Source organism: Trachinotus anak, unplaced genomic scaffold (genome assembly GCF_046630095.1).
Source record: "Trachinotus anak isolate AG129_WGS33_773 ecotype Australia unplaced genomic scaffold, CSIRO_AGI_Tana_v1 ptg000007l, whole genome shotgun sequence".
Classification (NCBI taxonomy): Eukaryota; Metazoa; Chordata; class Actinopteri; order Carangiformes; family Carangidae; genus Trachinotus; species Trachinotus anak.
This window is the reverse complement of record NW_027273858.1, coordinates 10,394,440-10,412,074: the sequence shown is the minus strand read 5'-3', so window position 1 is coordinate 10,412,074 and position 17,635 is coordinate 10,394,440. Positions and strand designations below refer to the sequence as shown.

The following is a 17,635-nucleotide window of genomic DNA, read 5'->3' as shown; positions in this document are numbered from 1 at the left end:
TTTGCATTATATGTTTGTACTTACTGTATGTGGGGATTATTACATGCTTAAATCTGCCACACAGCGGCCATGCTGAAGAAAAATAAAAACAGAAATATTAAACATGATCTCTCGCCGGAACCTCATAGGTATGCTTTTGCTAAATCAGATGTGCTGTTAAGCTGACATCAAAAGTACAGTCTACCATTTTTACATATTAAATCTGTTAGGCTGCCAAAACAAAGAGAACGGTGTGTCGCAGTGTTTACTGTTTAGCTGAACTTGTGTGCTTTATGCACTGTTACCTTTCTATGCTGCACTGATCCATTTGTATTCCTTGGGGCAGGTTTGTTGCAGCCTGTGATTGGTTGTTTAGATTAACACCCTTTTCAGCATCAAGCTGATTTTCAATTAACTAAGTATATATTGTATTGTTTCGTGGTTTTCATGTCCAGCTCTGCAGCTACTTTTCTGAAGCGTGTTGGGAAAGAAGCTTGTCTGACCACAATGGCATTTAGAAGTTAGAAGAGCTTTTAAAATTTATGTGCCACCCTCTGTTCCACCTGCAGTGTAAAACGTTCACTGCTAGACTGCTAGTAATAGGAAAGGTTGAATATGAACATGTGATATATGTATAGTGATCTGACTCTCATTGTCCAGTCACTGCAATTACTAAAAATAACCTTAAAAATATGATTTATTTCTACCTTCGAAGCAGCATGTCAGTCCAACAATATCATAAATCTTAAAATCGTTGTGTCCAAATTTGTCACAAGGGTGTAATAATCAGAAATAGCCCCATTTGTTTTAACTTAGGCAGGCCACCCCCCAAAATGAGGGTGGGTGACAAAACATTAATCATAGCGAATTCTCAGTTAATGAAGCTTCTGTGTGTTCCAACTCTCAAGGCCTGTGCAAGAAACTAGATCGTACAACATGCCAGCCGACAAGAGCCACAATCGAAGACGAGGCTAAAAGCCTGACGTCACAGCCTCCTCCTGGCTGCATCCCACTTCCTCCCTCATCTCTCTCCAAGAATTCAGTGTCTTTTCTTTGTCTTTTGTAGTCTGGATGCAATGAGTTGCACAAATGGGGATAATGGTGCATCCTTTCAGATAGTCTCTCCTCGAAGGCATTCATGATGTTGCAGTCGGTTGTACACACAAAATGTGATAGAAGTACTTGAACCCATTTTTCCTCACTGCTGTCATTGCTGCTTGAAGCAGGCATGATTGTCAGACTGTCTGTTCCAGAAAACATCCGCTATCAGAAAAGAAGTTTGAAACACTGTTCGACTGTCCAAGAAGCACTTTGTTTGAAGCATGCTGAGACCTTCAGGCTGCACTCCTTGATGGTCATGCCTCAGCTAGAATATCATTAAGCTGCTGTACATCCAGTTTACTGACAAAAGTTTTTGTATAATGACAGATGAAGCTCTAACATCAAATGGGGTTCATACCTCACTCTCGGTCCATTTGAGCTACCAATGAATAATCACTGACCTGCTCTCCCTGGCTCTTTCCCTCCTGCACCGACTGTCACTCACATACTATTGACAGCAATTACAAGAACACAATACACACACACATCGTTTCTCTGATGGATGCAAAGTAGAGGACTCACACACAAGGAAGAGAGCTTAACTGGCATCCTCAGGCTGACAGTCTCTTTTGGCAGAGTGTGAAGAAAGCGTTTCTTTTCTCACTTGTCTCTCTTGTAGTATTGTAATGCAGATTGGGGCTCCATGACAGAGAACGTCTCTCCTCTCATTAATGAGTCTATTGAGTTGAAATTATCAGAGCATTACTGGACTGATTTGTCAGATAGATTATCTTAGCCCAGTTAGCACTCATGCATTGTGTATGTAATGCACACGGCCAGTAACTCAGAAATTCATATATACATGCACACATATAATACAACGAGATTTAATACATATTTTGGAGGTGACACACACACTTGAGCATGCTCTGCCTAAGCAGCAATTCCCTTTTCTCTTACTGTTAAGGCCTGTGTCTTTAATGCTTTTTTATGTGTGTATGTGAAAGAGGAAAGAGGGAGAGGCGGAAGCAGTGTTTGTTTTTTTGTTTTTGTCCTGAGAGTCAGAGGATGGAATATAGCCACTTTCTAGAAAAGAGAGGGAAGAGAGAAAACTCTGCAGACCTCTTTCCCATCCTCTGGAGTCCTCCTTCTGCACCTCACACTACAGCTATGTGTGCCTGTAATTTGATGTGCTGTGTTGTTGCTTGCCCAATTCCCCTGATGCATCCTTAGCTCCAATGCCACATGACTATACATTTTTGAATGCCACCAGAAGAAAAATGGTATTTTTTACCTAAACTGCAGTGTTGGAAGGATTCTGCGCTGTACGTGTTTTTGCTGTACACTGCATAGGTGTATCTGTGACAAATTAGTTTGTACTCAGTGTATGTGTGTTTTCCTTTTTAAAGGGACAACTTTCAGAGCCATTTATTGGTTGTATTGTTGTGCACCAACTCGTGAAGAAAACAAACTTCTTAATAACAAATGATGCAAGGTAGACATCATTTTAAAATAATGGCTTAGAAGGCAAGATTTTACCATCATTTTTATTATTTCACCAAGCCATATTTCACTCAGTGTTATCACTAGTTGGTTGGTAAACAGAATGCAAATTAGCTCAGTTGTTTTCTTATTGGGGGCAGTGAGAAGTCATCAGCATACTTCAGGCTCAGTTTTTCTTGATTTGAATCAGAATATTTTCTCTACTCGGAACAAAATTAACCTCCTAAACACAACACAACACAGTCAGATTTCAGAAGTTCGGTGAATCTGATTTCTCAATTTCAAAATATAAAAAATAGCTTTCTAATTAAAAGCATTACTTTATTTAAATTTGGTGATGGCTAGCCGACAGTATCTTATTTGAAAAAGCTTTGTTGACAAACTGTGCTCGTCTTCTCAGCGATGACTAACCCACAACATATTCTGGGAAATGATTTCAAGCTCTCTTTTGAAGTTATGGACCAGCTGATGACCATGAAAAAAATTATATTGACATGACAATTTGGATGCTAAACTGTGCAACATTTGATCAAAACCAGTTCGGATGACTTCAGAGATGTGTTTATTCAACAGTTAGTGGCCGTGATGATATAAATATTGTGGGCCTGTGTGTCCCATTCCTCATTTTGTGAGGGTGCAGAAAACCTGAGTTATCACACCCTTGAATTTGTGTGTTTGTTTGCTGTTTATTTGTTTTTGTTTTCCATGAACTGAAAAAAGTGGTGTAGGTTTCACCTAAGCTAGGTACATGCTAAATCTGTATTCATGGTTTAAGTGAATGACTTCCAAAGGAGTTGAATGTATTCAAATCTTGTGCCATTTGCTTTTTGCAGCGAACACAGCCAAGGTGTTTATTGAGGTGCACGATGAGAATGACCACCCTCCCGTCTTCACCAGGAAGCTGTACATAGGCGGCGTGACTGAGGACACCAAGATCTTCAGCTCTGTGCTCAAGATAGTGGTAAGAGAAAATCAGCTCTGCTCTTTGTTTTTGTTGGTTTTTGTCTCGGTATACATGGAGACATGCTGAAACTAAAGTGCCTGATTCTGCTCCCACTTCTTCAAAACCCTGCAGCCGTGGTGGGAGAATTCATCCGATATGCTCTCTGCGGCACAGTTTCATCTCCTCTCCTATCGCTCGCTACATCTTTTCCTCAATTTCTCTCTGCCCACTGTCTGCTTTGTCCACGAGCAGGTGGGATCAGAGTGAGCTGATCGGTGTAATCTCAGTATGTTCACAGAGGCATGGCTGGACATCCTGTCTGATTATCAGCCTGCTCTGCCAAGAAGGTTTCACTTGTCATCTTGTGTACTACACCTTATGTCTATTTTTTGTGTGCGTGGGTGGGTGTTAGTGTACACTTAGGCTTGTGTTTATATACAGAGCCCCTGCGAACCATTGCCTGCACAGCCTACCTTAAATGTTAGCTTTCACAGTTTTCTTTTTTTTTGGAGGGGGGGTTTATGTTTCTAGTTTTTCATTATTATTATTATTATTATTATTATTATTATTACTACTACTACTACTACTACTACAATACACTCAAATCAGTGAGGGTTTTTCCTTTCACATAACATGCAGACTGCCCCACTTTACTGGTGAAAGTTGCTAGGGCTGTTTGCAGCATGAAAGGAATACAGCAGAGACTACTCAAGGTCACTGCCAGCATTGTTTTATAAGGAAAAAATAACATTTACAGTTAATGTTTGTCTAAAATAAATTCTAGATTTGAACAACAGATAAAAACAAGACAGTAAAGGCCAGAGTTCTTTGTAGTAAAGATGCAAAAGCAAGCAAGCAAAGTATCAGGAAAAAGTAAGATTGGTGCAGTACCATATTTAATACAGTAATTGGTACCATAATATGGAAGCTTAGAGATTTATATAGCATTTCTTAATATATATACAGTATGTTAACAATGGTTATGAGTTTCCAGTTTTGCTACATTATGCATTTCATCTCATTACAATTCAAATAAGCTTGCATGGTCCTTGATTTATAATCATAAGATAAAGAGCTAATATTAGTTGGGTTTAATCACTTCACATCCAGACCATATTTTTTCCCCAAAGACTGTGTGATGAACAATGCTAGAGACCAGTGCTTCGAGACTCAATAACTTGACTGCCTACCATGGTCAGCCCAAACAACTCAGAGTCAGTGAAAATGGGTTCAGTTTTACTTTTCCATCTCAGTCATGACAACTGTGCAGCAATTTTCCAGATTAACCTATAGCTGAAAAAACATTAATATGACAGTGGCTTGAGGGATGTTATTCACTTTTTTTATTCCCCAGAGCATGAATTAGTGACTTAGGATAAGTAAGACTAAGCTATGTCTTTGACGTGATGCTATCAGTGCCAATAATCATGACTCCTACTTTGTTGCAATTTAGCTGAAAGAAATTCTAATCCTCATTAGGAGATAATCACCCTTGTAGGACAGCTACCCTGTACCTTGAACCTGATTTTCAGCTCAGTATCATCTACTTAACAACAAAAAGAAAAAATCTGCCCAAGGAAACATAAAAGCCTGTAAGGCTGTTTATTTGTCTTGTTCATTTGCCTTCAAACTGTGTTGTGATCAGAGAACAAAAACATAGTTATAGTGTATTTATAGTTTTATTAATGCCCAAAAGTATTTTGGAGACGAAAGGAAATATCATTGGGAGGAACTGTAGCCAGTTTAGATTAAACTGGGACCTGTCCAGAAACATGGGAGCTATTTACAGTATAATGCTTACTGGACACAGGTCAGTATGTCTGGAACTGACCTAAAGGTCATGAAGGAAGATTCATAAAATGAACTTTCTGGCAGGTCTGAAAATCAGCCAAAATCATCAGATGAGGAGGAAGCTAATTGTGTATCCCTGTCCTCTTTCCAAAATAGGCCAGAAATATGTTGCTGTCTAAAAGAAAAAAGATAAGGACACAAGGGGGACCCAGGGATTATATTCATTTTATTGATGGTTTCATATAAAACTCTGGGGTTGCTTTCATAGCAGGAAATGAGCTTATCCTTAATCTTTATATTATAACTTATTAAAACTCTTTTAGGACACAGACAACTTCTCCTCAAGGACGGTAAAGCTATGTGAATCTTCTTTATTGCTTCTGACAACTTTAAACCTAGGCTCCGCATATATATCAACACATGTCAGAGGATTGTACGTGAAGAGATGCAGACATAGGAAATAACCTATTAAAGTAATAATATTTGTCAAACACATCAACACCTGCAGAAAATGTCAAACAGGTTGGTGTAAGCATTATTTGGACACCAACTCAACAACATCATTACATGTAAAATAAATGTAAATAGAAGACACTGAATTATGGTTACAAATGCAATTCACAGAAGGCTATTTTGAGCACAGACACTAAAGAACATCATCAGCCTTGGACCCTTATTCACTGCACATGTTAAGATCATGTTAGTGGGACAATGGGTCTTCATGTATTTGAAATGTGTATGTCTAACATAAAACAAAGGTGTGTACATGTACATGTGACATGCCATATTATTCTTTACACCCTGCCCCTGTGGTTTCTTAAGAGCTGTGTCATTCATTAAATCCCTCGGTTAATGCTAGAGCTCAGTTGGAGATCAGTTTTAATACCCTAAGCTTTGTTTTCACATTTAGTTAGAGCCTCAATCTATGATTCAAATGGGTAAAATTTAAATCAGGGTTATGGTATTCACATCATTGTCATTAAATAAGAAACAAAAACAAAAACAAACAGGCTTTTATTTTCATTAGTAAATTACTTTGAAACCCCAGCTAAAGTTTAAAGCTGTTGTGTTAGTGTACTGTGAATAGCTGTGAATGTGCTGTAAATTACAGGCTGGACATACACCACTCAAAAATAATTAAACTGTAATTAGCCTTATTTTGTAAGCCTGAGGCATACAAAAACTGACCTCAGCATAACAAGGTAATATTAGAGTCTGAGGGACAGCAAATAAAAAAACATGAATATATTAGCAAATTAAAAACAATCCACATATAGAGTAGAAATTCAAGCAGTGTGAGTTCAGAGTGCATGAAACACAATATCAGCTCAGGACAACAACTGGATTAAATTAAGATCCTTCCTTTCAGATAAGGAAGGCAGAGCAAAATCATGTTTTTTGGAATCATGAATGATGGAGATGATTTAAAAATGGCTGGTTAACCATGTGCAAGTCCTCTAAATATATAAAAACCATTTTGTTAGGCTCAGATGTCACAGTGAAATAACATGAATCGATTTCGAACACTTTGCAGTGGCTTAAACCACCCAACCAATTTGGAAATTCCCTTTCTATCTCTCCTTTAACTTGGAATAGACACCAAAGTGTTGAATTATGGGTCAAGTGCTATCTATAATTTCCCCAAGGCCAAGACTTCTTTGGAGTGTGGCTAGTTTGAAGCGTTTGTACTTGTCTTAATAACTAATGAAGCTGAGTGCCCCTTTTCTCTGGAGATAATCATTAGAGATATCTTCTACATTTGGCATATTCTGAAATTTTGGGACTATTGCTATTTCACCTTAGAAACAGGATAGTCACATAATGTAGTCACAAGCAGTAACATTTTTATGTAAGCAAATGAACTTTGCAGAGGCAGACAGGTTTGCCTTATTTTCCTCTAAAGTCTCATTTCAGTGATGTGGAGAGGTTCAGTGAAAAAATATTTCATTAACAAGGAAGAAGTGAGCTGTTCAGAAAAAAAGTCTGATTTCATGATTGCACCCTGAACTGTGTGGCACTTACTCGACCCTGTTTGTTCTGCAGTAAGTAATATGATTCATTGGTGGCCAAATAACAGCCACTCTTTCTTAACTCCTTCCCTCACTTCTTCTGCCTTTTAAACGTAGTGACAAGCTTTTTGAACATTAAGGAGATGCCGTAAGCTTTCAAAGCTCTTTCATAAAGTTATTCTTTGGTGTTATGAAGGGTTTTTAATGTAAATTTTCCCTTGTTGCCTTGTGGCAGGTTGCAAACGAACCTCACTCAGTTTTTCCCCCAGTTTCCACAGCTGCTTTGAAAACATTTGCCCTACATTCAGTATATGATGCTGTTATATGTATTTAGTAAAACTGTCCTTACCCAATGAGGATGTCCCAGTCCGGTGATTTATGCAGCCCTTTCATTGTGAATTTTCTCCACCCTACTACCCCCCACTGCCCTCTGCCAATAGCTGGAGAAAAAAAGAGATTGTTCCTATTAATCAGTGTCATTCGCCACAGACAAGCACTCTGAAAATTGATGCCTGTGTGTGAGCTCAGTGGCCAGTTATAACTTGTGCCTCAGAGGTCGATGGTAGAAAAAAAAAAAGGTTTTGCCTAAAGTGGTCCGACAGGCTTCACGCAGATTATGATTCTCATAAATTATATGTTGTTTTGAGGATGAAATGGTTTTACCCCTGTCATCTCTTTATTCCAAAATCAGTAAAACATTGAAGCCATTATTAAAATGTAATAGACTTCAACTCAAACCACCTATAATCAATATTTTTATAATAATGCATTAAAATGATGGTGTCTGATATCAAAGATGTCTGTTGTCTGGCTCACAACTTGTTCAGCACCAAGTGGCAGACAGACACAGTTAACATCTAGCTGGTGAACATAGTGGAGCATTTAGCAGATCCAGTTATATCCCACAGGAGTTGGTTGAGACTCAAAACAGAGCTAAAAGAGAGTTAGTATTGAACTGCTAGAATATAAGTGGCCAGAAAGATGAATCCAAATGAATGAAGATGTTGTTCCAAAACATATGGAGGAGTAATTAGGCAATAATCGCTAACAAGTATTCTATTTAAAAGGTGATAATGTGCTCACAACTTCATTCCACTATCCCCAAGTTGTCAATCAAAAATAGTGACAGGTTTAAACATTTAAATATAAAGTTAGGAAGCTTTGCCTCCTCTTGAGCCTTTTACAGTTGGTAACAATGTGTAAAGCTGCAGCAGCATGAAACAAACCACTTCAGATCATTTATGAGCCTCCAGCTGCAGCTCTCTTCCCTCTTGTCAGCTACTTTAACAGAGCACCTGCATGTGAAAGAAAATTATTAGCAAATATCTACAACAGTAAGAGTGCAAATTTTTTTTAATTTACAGCTCCACTCTTACAATGTTTGTATTAGTTTGCTGTGATGAGTAAATAGTTGATAGAAATGTGCCAAATCAGTGTTTCCCACTCCAGGCAGCTGCAGTTGTTATAATGGTTATGGTTATATGCTTGATGGTTATGACATTATAATGGTTGTCCATCAGTGGCTCTGACATAACGTAATAGTATGGGAACAAATCATGAATGCATAAAAGGAAATGCTGCCCCCAAGAAAAAACAGTGCACAGTGCTCTGATGGTCAGTTATGAGAAAAATGAATCATTTTGATTTGTCATATGTCTGTAGAATAACTGTGTGATAAGTAACAGCAAGGTTTATGCACCATGGGGACAAATCGACACTAAATCACACAAGAAAGATAACCCTGCCTGCTGTGAGTTCTTTTTGCTCTGCCAGCCCAATTCACTGATGTCACAGCAGGTGTGACATCAGTGAGCAAATTATGTACAGTCATATTACTGATTGCAAAGTGGCCAAAAGTGCAATATGCTTGGAACCAAACAGGCACCATTATGGTCAAGAGCTCATGCAGTGTTTGGTGGATGCTGGCTCTAAAACGTCTCAGGTTAAATCCTTTCTCTCAAAATATAAAGACCACTTTTTTCCCATCATGGTCTGAATACCTACTTTCTCTTTTCCCTATTGCTTTCAGCACAGGGCACTAATGTTATCCTGTCTGAGTTTTTTTGTGTGTGCTACATGTGTGTTATAGGCCACTGACAAGGACACCGGGAATTACAGTGCTATGGCGTACCGCCTAATTATCCCTCCCACACCAGAGGGCCAGGACAGCTTCGTCATCGAGACCTTCACAGGCATGATTAAATCGGCCATGATGTTTCGAAACATGCGCAGGTCTTACTTCAAGTTTGAAGTCATTGCCACAGACGACTACGGAAAAGGTCTCAGCAGCAGTGCCGAAGTGGTCGTGAGTATCCAGTACAGTGCTTTTTATGGTGCACATGCATGTTTGAGAAGATCTACATATATATTTGTGTGTGTGTGTGTGTGTGTGTGTGTGTGTGTGTGTGTGTGTGTGTGTGTGTGTGTGTGTGTGTGTGTGTGTATATCAGTTAGTCTTGACTTACATGTCACACCAGTGGCATATTGACTGTATGTTGTGTGTGGGTCTTTTTGGGATGGACAGTGTTTGAAGTATAGTAGTAGTAATATGTAGTATGAAGTAATTTATTGATACAGAGGGGCCTAATTAAAGAACATTGTACATATCAAAATCACTGTAGTAGTCACTGGGGGGTGCTGCGCAACCTGTGAAAACTGCTGCATAATGTGGCTCTAGAGGAGTTTTGGCAAGTCTCAGAAAATTACTCAAATGACATTAGTTTAGTCATCTCATTCGACATTTCGGGAAATACACTTATTTAATTCCTGGCAGAGTTAGATGAGAAGATTGATACCACTCTCATGTCTTTGTAATAAAGATAAAGCTACAGCCAGCAGCCAGTAAGCTTCACTCAGCACAAAGGCTGGAAATAGTGGGAAACTGTTGCCTGACTCTCTCTGAAAGTAACAAAATCCACTTGCCCCAGCATCCCATTTGTTTTAACCATACAATAAACAAAATGGAAAAAAATGATATTTAGCCTTATTGCAGTGGGTTATGTTTCAGTCTTGTTGCAGATAGGCAGAAGGAGGCTAGCTGTTTGCCTCTGTTTCCAGTCTTTGTACTAAGCTAGGCTAACCAACAGCTAACTTTAGCCTTATATTTAACAGAGGGACATCAGAGTGGTACTGATCTTTCCCAAAATTTTTTATTAGTTGAAAGCCTGTGTTTCAAAGCCATTTCAGAATATATTACATGAAATTTTAGGCTCCATTGTTGTGAAGCTAGACCCAAACTAGTGATTGAGTAAATCTAAATATCTTGGCCACTGCTGCAGATTTTGATTGTTTTCTCTCTCAATCCCTGCTTTATGGAGATGCAGAACTAAATTGCTGGAGTAGCGCGTAACATGTTATTTGTTTTAATGTTTTGTGAGGCAGAATTGTGGTTATGAATAACTGTTTTAACAATAAATCTGTCAATATATCAATCAGATACCAGCTATGAAGCACAACCATATATTATAAAATATGTGAGAGACAATGAAAGTCAATGACTGTTTTTCTTCATACTTATTTCTTTATTATGAGCATAGATTTTGATGATTTTGTTCACTCAGTACGAAATGTCTTGGTTGCAGTCAACATGTGACCTCTGTCACTAACTGATGATCCTTTTATACTCTTTCTTTCAGGCATGTATATCAACACAGATCTATGTCTGTTTGTCTGTATGTTTGTTTAAATCTCTCGTCTCGTTTCCATGTGCATTTCTTTTTCCCAATAATTTCCCCACACCACCACTGTGATAGGGCTCAGCTTTGCCCCCAGTTCAATCCTCATCTTTCCTGATGGTGGGCAGGCTTATTTTTCTTTTCATTGAAATATGTCTGGCTAACAAACCCCTAACGAGACAGAAGGAAGGTCTGGGACATTGCCTGTATATGAAAGAGCAGCGAGTGCTTAACCGTGGTGCTCGTTAATTTTCAAGGGGAAACCTAATTTCACAGGAGCCGCATGGGAGATTTGGCTACAGAATACAGACTCTGTTGCCTATGCACTTAACAGTGGCATCAAAATTAGGGACTGTTAAGTTTGCCACATGGCATCAATACAAGCAGACAATTAGGTGGTCTCATTTAGTTCACAGAAAGAGGCATTTGAACATGTTGACCAAACTCACAGTAGGACCTATGAATAACTGGCTTAATCACTTTTTTTCTCTATTTCTATCTTCTCCTTTACCTCCTGTTCCTTTTTTTCTCTGCTTGCTTCTGTCCTGCTCTCTCAGGTTTCTGTTGTAAATGCGCTGGACATGCAAGTAGTTGTATCCACTGTCCCCCCCACTTTAGTGGAAGAGAATAAGGAGCAGCTCATTAGGTAAGACAACATTTAACATGATTGAAATATGAAAGTAAAACCAAATTACCCTTTTGTTAAACGACACGAAACCAATATTGGCATTGCTATGAGTCCATTTTTGTACTAATTTTAGATAAAGCAAGCTACTGTGTAATAAGACAGTAAAATTGAAAATGTTTTTTCCACTAGCCGCCTGTCATCACATTTCCTCTCCTCATTCATTCAACATATTATTTTATAGTACATTTTGTTGCCCGTTTAATATTCCTTTTAATTGATTTCCTAGGTAGAAATGACACAGGGAAATTAATTGGCTCTTTTTGTGCAGTGCTTTGCCCACTATGATATGAGGTGAACTTGGTTCAAGGTGGCACCTTCATTTGGATACAAAATAGTTTTTGAGGACTGGAGTGTCATGTGTGTTTCGGCTGTGCCAAACGCCTATTAAAAGTGAACATGGACTAATAAAAATAGATGTTACATAAAGCTCATCTTTTGTTGTTCATTAAGCAATAATCAATCAGTTAATATCGTGGATTAGCCAATGAGACAGGTGAGTCTATCCTTTAGAGTCTGTTTTTCTAATCCAAATTAATTAATGATAAAGATTCATGAAACATCTTTTTGCAGCTCTTGGGGCACAGTGTTTAGCCTAATTAGTTCATCTAAAAGGCAAATGGGTGTTAATAGTTGTTTTTCAAGAGCTTGCTGTGTCTCTCCCACACAAGTGACACTGCTGTTTAGGCTAAAAAACACACACATTAGACATTTTAAGCTCTTTGCGTTGATGTCATCTGAGAGGTCTGCGATTTTGCAGAGAGCTGGTGAAGATCCAGGGCCATTTTACCTGAGTGCTCAAACTGTTTATCCTCTTTGGCAAAGGTAGAGAGCAAGGCTTTCCTTTATTGGCTGTAATTTGAGGTGTGGATTTCTCCCTGCCCAAAAAGGATTATCAGAGTCTAGCTTTGCCAAGAGCCCAGCATGGAGAAGCAAACTGCTGCCCAATGGGACAATCATTGCCAGAGTGCAGTACTTAAGATTGGTGGCTCTCATATTGCTTTGGGCACAGAGGTGCCAGAACTGATTTAAATAAATGTGAACCTGGATTTTTGCTTATGTAAGTCTAGCCATTGACTGCTTCTTAGTATTTACATCTGTATTGCTTTCTTGAGTTTCATTTGTGGTTTTGTCTTTATTTCAGTATTCTGGAGCGCCACGTCCAGGACCAGATTCCAGGCGCTAAGGTGATTGTAGAGTCAATTGGGCCACGTCGTCATGGCGATGGCTTTGAACTAGAGGACTACAGTAAGTCGGACCTGATGGTGTACGCCATTGACCCACTCACCAACAGGGCTATTTCACGCCAGGAGCTCTTCAAGTGAGTGGGTGAATTTCATTCCAAAAAGTCCAGTCCAACATTTGGTTCAAATTGATATCCTAATGCCTCTGCTGTGCTGCATGTTTTCCCATCAGTGTCTCTTTGCCCTCTGTCTTGGCTTCCTCTTCTGCAGTATCTCCACTTTGTCACTGACTTTATGTGCTTTATAAGACTTTGATTATCCTGCAGGTGCACCAAATCTGTCATATTTCACAGGGAAAGAGCAGATTTAAGGGACAAAAAGGAGGGGGTGGGGTTAGGGATGGACAAAGTCTGAGTGAAGTAGGGTGTATTTCAATCAGTCCATCAATCCATCATGCCAGCTCCTCAGAGATTGTTCCATGAACATGGTGATATGCCAGCAATGCATTTTATTATTTTATTATTTTATTATGCCCTTATTCTTTACCTCTTTCCTTTCGGGGACAGTTATCAAACAGTTTCCAACAGACCCTGTGTCCCCAGGGTCTGTTGGAAACTGTTTGATAAAATACTGTTTGACCACAGTTAGGCCATGTTCTCATGATATTAAGCACTTTTTCTGTGGTACTTTAACAAACACAATTTCATCCCATCAGAAGAAAAAAGAATTTGGCCTAAGCAAGCACCATATGACAATCGTGTGCTCACCTTTTTGATGTTTCTTACCTTCTGTAAAACCGATCTGACACCAGTCTTGCACCAGAGCATGAGAGTTACCGGGCAATATGAAACAGTTATCTCCCTCACTCTCTACCACTATGCTCTCCTGCCTACCTAACATTGAGATATCTGACACCATCCTCCGTCTGTATTTCTCCTCATACATGTGTGCTGCCAATTCTGTTGTTTGTGTATGGCTCCTAAGAAACCTCCCCCATCTCTTGGAAATGAGTGTGGGACAATTTCAGTTCACCTGGAAATCCTCCACTCAAATGACATTTAGAGGTGATTTGTGAGTGTACCGAACTAATCTATAAACATTAGATCAGCGTCCTTGACCATCAGATGAGTACCACAGCCTTTTTAAGTGGGGGGTTGAGGCTGCAACCATGTGGAGGGTGTCTTAAAAACAGCTTTTTAAAAATTTTTATTTCTAACCATTACTAGTGACCATTGCCCTGATCACGAGTGGCAGCTTCTGACAGAGTGGAGCTACATCTAAAAGAAGCTTGCTACATCCCGGCTTTAATAAGAATCTGCTCCCTTAGATGGAGATACTGGCAGGAAAACCATTTAGACTAGAGGAGAGAGGCATTTTTATGCATGCAGTGCATGTCTGACAATGTTGTGGGGTAACTGCATGTTATATATCTCTGACTTTGCTGTCAGATCACACAGGGAGAAAGAGAAAGACAACATAGTGAGTGGATTCTTGCATTAGAGTGTCCTTATACCACCTTGAACATAGGACTCTCCGCCATATGAGTTCTCTAGAGGATAGATTGCCAGAGAAGCCAGCTAATAACCTTGATCTCCACTCATTTATTCACCTATAGAAAAACAAAAATGACAGTAATTAAATGTGGCAGTCTGCTCTCTCCTTTGTGATTCAAAATGTTTGAAAGCTGCACTTTGCAGCACCTGGTTAGTGTTACTAAATAACAGTGGAGCAAGAGCGGATGGATTGCATATGCATATGCATTTTACTATAACACTGATGCAAATTCTGCCATAGGTCTGTAATTGAAACTCTGTAGCAGAAGTGTAAATCAACCCCTGTCGGTAGAGAGGTCACACTAAGTCTTTCATTTGTTTTTTTAGTGGGCAAAATAATTTGCACTTAAAGATAAAAATAAATGTCTGAACAGTGTGCTGATCCCCAGTCGGGTTGCACCACTCAAAATGTGATGATCTAAATTACCAGATGTCACTGACCTTGAAATAATTGTCTCTCAGCAAATGAGGTATTTAAGCAAATGTTCCACTGTGTTCACCAGCTAGTCGGTAATTGTATCTGCCTGCCATTTGTTGCTGAGCAGGTGGAGTACAGTGAGTTTTTAGAGCTTTTTCACTGGAAACAGCTGCCTGTTCCCTAAAAGGATGTGAGTGAGAGTGAACAAACACAGTTGTGGTTGTGGACCAGACAGCAAAACAATGAGCTACAACACACCATAAAGCTGTTTTCATGTTATCATTTAATATAATATTGCTATAAAGAAACATAAATTATAGAAGCTTTAAAGATAAAAAATATTTTCAACTGTTTACAAGGTGAGGATAAATGACAAACTAGGTGGCTTTGTGCTGACTGAAAACCAAACTGTTATCAATATTTGTAATAATTAACAGATTTCTCGATGGGAATGTGCTGGAAATCAACAAGGAGTTCCAGCCATACCTTGGCGAGGGCGGCCGCGTTATCGAGATCCGCTCTCCAGACATTGTGGCCAGTGTGAAGAAGGCGGCTCAGGCTGTGGGCTACACAGAGGGAGCTCTGCTAGCTCTGGCCATCATCATCATCCTCTGCTGCATCCCTGCCATCCTCATCGTCATGGTCACCTACAAACAGTGAGTTCTCTCGCCTCAGTGATAATCAGTGGCTTCTATAATCAATTAATCATCTTTAACTGGTTGTCATGATAATAAGAGGGAAATGTATTTTAATTAAGCACACTATTATCTTGGGAGATACTGTGTTATACTTGGTTTTAGTTACAGCTTTGCTCCTCACAGACAAATCAGATATTTATTGTTTGAATTTTGTTTACATTCTCCACCCTGTGGCCTGTTAGAATAGAGCCAGCAAAACTACAAGCAGCAGTGCTGAAAAGTGTATTTGTCAAGTATTTAAGATAAAGTGGCAGCGCTTCTTGCTTGTTTGCTGCCTTTGTGTGTGTGTGTGTGTCTCTCTCTCTCTCTCTCTCTCTTCGTCTCTCTCTCATCAGACATGCTGACTGCGCACTCTGCTGGGCTAATCTCCCTGCTCAGGCTCTGTGAAAGCAGATTAATTAACACTCATTTGTGACAAATATCTACAGCCAATTGTGACCGTCACAGTGCGTCTTCACACTACTTAATCATCTCTGCCCGACACACATGCAATAAACAGGGCTCCCTCTGTCTTTCGGGCTTTATCTTTCTCATTCACGCATCACACAATGTGCAGTTTACAAAAAATATGAATATAAAAAGCATCATTCACATTGGTGAGGTAACTGAACTCTTAGTTGGCAGAAGTCGGGTTTTTATCCCCTCTGATCATTGGTATGCTGCAAGTGTTCCATAAACGGTGATGTTTGGGAAATGTTTATTCACGGCAGATGGGCGGAGTGGTTGTCCTTATGCAAATGCTCAGACCAAACACACAGCAGAAATCTGTTGATGGTGACATTAGACCTAACACACAAACTGTCATAGCAGATGCTGCCTTGTTGGCGGTGACATTACTTTGGTAAAATCGAATGATTCATTTTCTCATTTCTGTGTGTCCACATAATTCATCATTGCCTAAATTTGGGATTGACTGTTATATTTAAAACATGAATCTGTTTATTCATGTGGAATAATTGAATTTTTGTTGTGAATAAGTAATGGTGATTTGAAGTGTAGAAGATTCACTTAAAAGCAATGGCTACTTTTGCATGTAGCCCTGCAGTCACTGCTTGAGGCTTGAGTGCTACCAACTTTGCATAGAAATTTTGGAGAACATACAGAAAGTTTTTCTTCTGTTTCTCCAGTTTAGTGTTTAAATAGGTGAACGTGGCATGTTATACAAATCCCATGCTGTCTCAGTAAGGATTGCATAAATAATGCTCATTGTTCCCCTAATATGTCTGTGATTTAAAAAGACCTGCCAACAATACTTCCTTGCATTAAAATTGTATTGAGTCACAGTTTCATCAAATTGTGTGATTATGCATCTTGTTTTGTCACCCATCTCACCCTCTTCTTGTCTCCTCTCCTTTGTGCTGCATCAAAACCCATCACCAGGTTCAAAGAGTGAGTAATAATTCCTCTTCATGTTCATGTCAAGTTACCGTGTGTGTGTGTGTGTGTGTGTGTGTGTGCGCGCGTGCGTATGCGTGTGCGTGCATGCGCGCGCGTGCGTGCGTGCGTGCGTGTGTTTTTCAATCAGTTATTTAAAGATTGGTTGAATGTGTGATGATGATGACTCTAGCTAATGCCACCCTTTAGAAATAACTTTAGCACAATGGTACAAAGCAACGATGATTCATTTTGTAGTTTATAGAATGAACAGAACAATTTCTCTTGATGAAAAATCAACCCAAAGCCAACAAGAGTCATAGTTATATACTAAACATCCTTTTACTCAACTCTAACGTTACACTCATCACTCTGTTGAAAACCTTCTGATTTGTTCCCCATCGGTTCTCAGGTGTCTTATGTATAATTTACAGCTGCAAGCAGCATTGATCGTTCCGTCACACCCTTGTGTATGTCAGGGGTGCTGGTGGGATGATGATTCACACAGCTGTACACTTTCGTAACCATCATACACTGCGCTTAAAAGTAAGATGGTCATCTCTCGCCTTGACTGCTCCAATGCTCTTCTGGTGGGCCTCCCTTCATGCACAGTGAAACCCTTGCAAGCCCATCTTGTCTATGATCAGCCCACTTGTCACTCCGCCACTCATCGACATACACTGGCCACCCATGGCCACCTGAATAAAATTCGAGTCACTGATGCTTACCTTCAGAGTGACTTCTGGGTCTGCACCCATCTACATTAACTCAGTCATACAGCCT

General features: G+C 39.5%; 1 protein-coding gene across 3 annotated transcripts in view; it reads left to right on the top strand.

The window, feature by feature from the left end:
- The window catches only part of LOC139622812 (protocadherin-15-like), a 195,914-nt gene that overhangs the window by 161,303 nt on the left and 16,976 nt on the right, over positions 1–17,635 (top strand). For 2 of the 3 annotated variants that reach the window (XM_071480419.1, XM_071480420.1), the window contains 5 exons: positions 3,357–3,484; positions 9,356–9,571; positions 11,498–11,586; positions 12,770–12,946; positions 15,218–15,440. In XM_071480419.1, the coding sequence (XP_071336520.1) occupies positions 3,357–3,484; positions 9,356–9,571; positions 11,498–11,586; positions 12,770–12,946; positions 15,218–15,440 (833 nt within the window). Of the gene's footprint in view, positions 1–3,356; positions 3,485–9,355; positions 9,572–11,497; positions 11,587–12,769; positions 12,947–15,217; positions 15,441–16,858; positions 16,868–17,635 lie in introns of those variants that run through there. The other variant, XM_071480421.1, reaches the window with a different exon arrangement.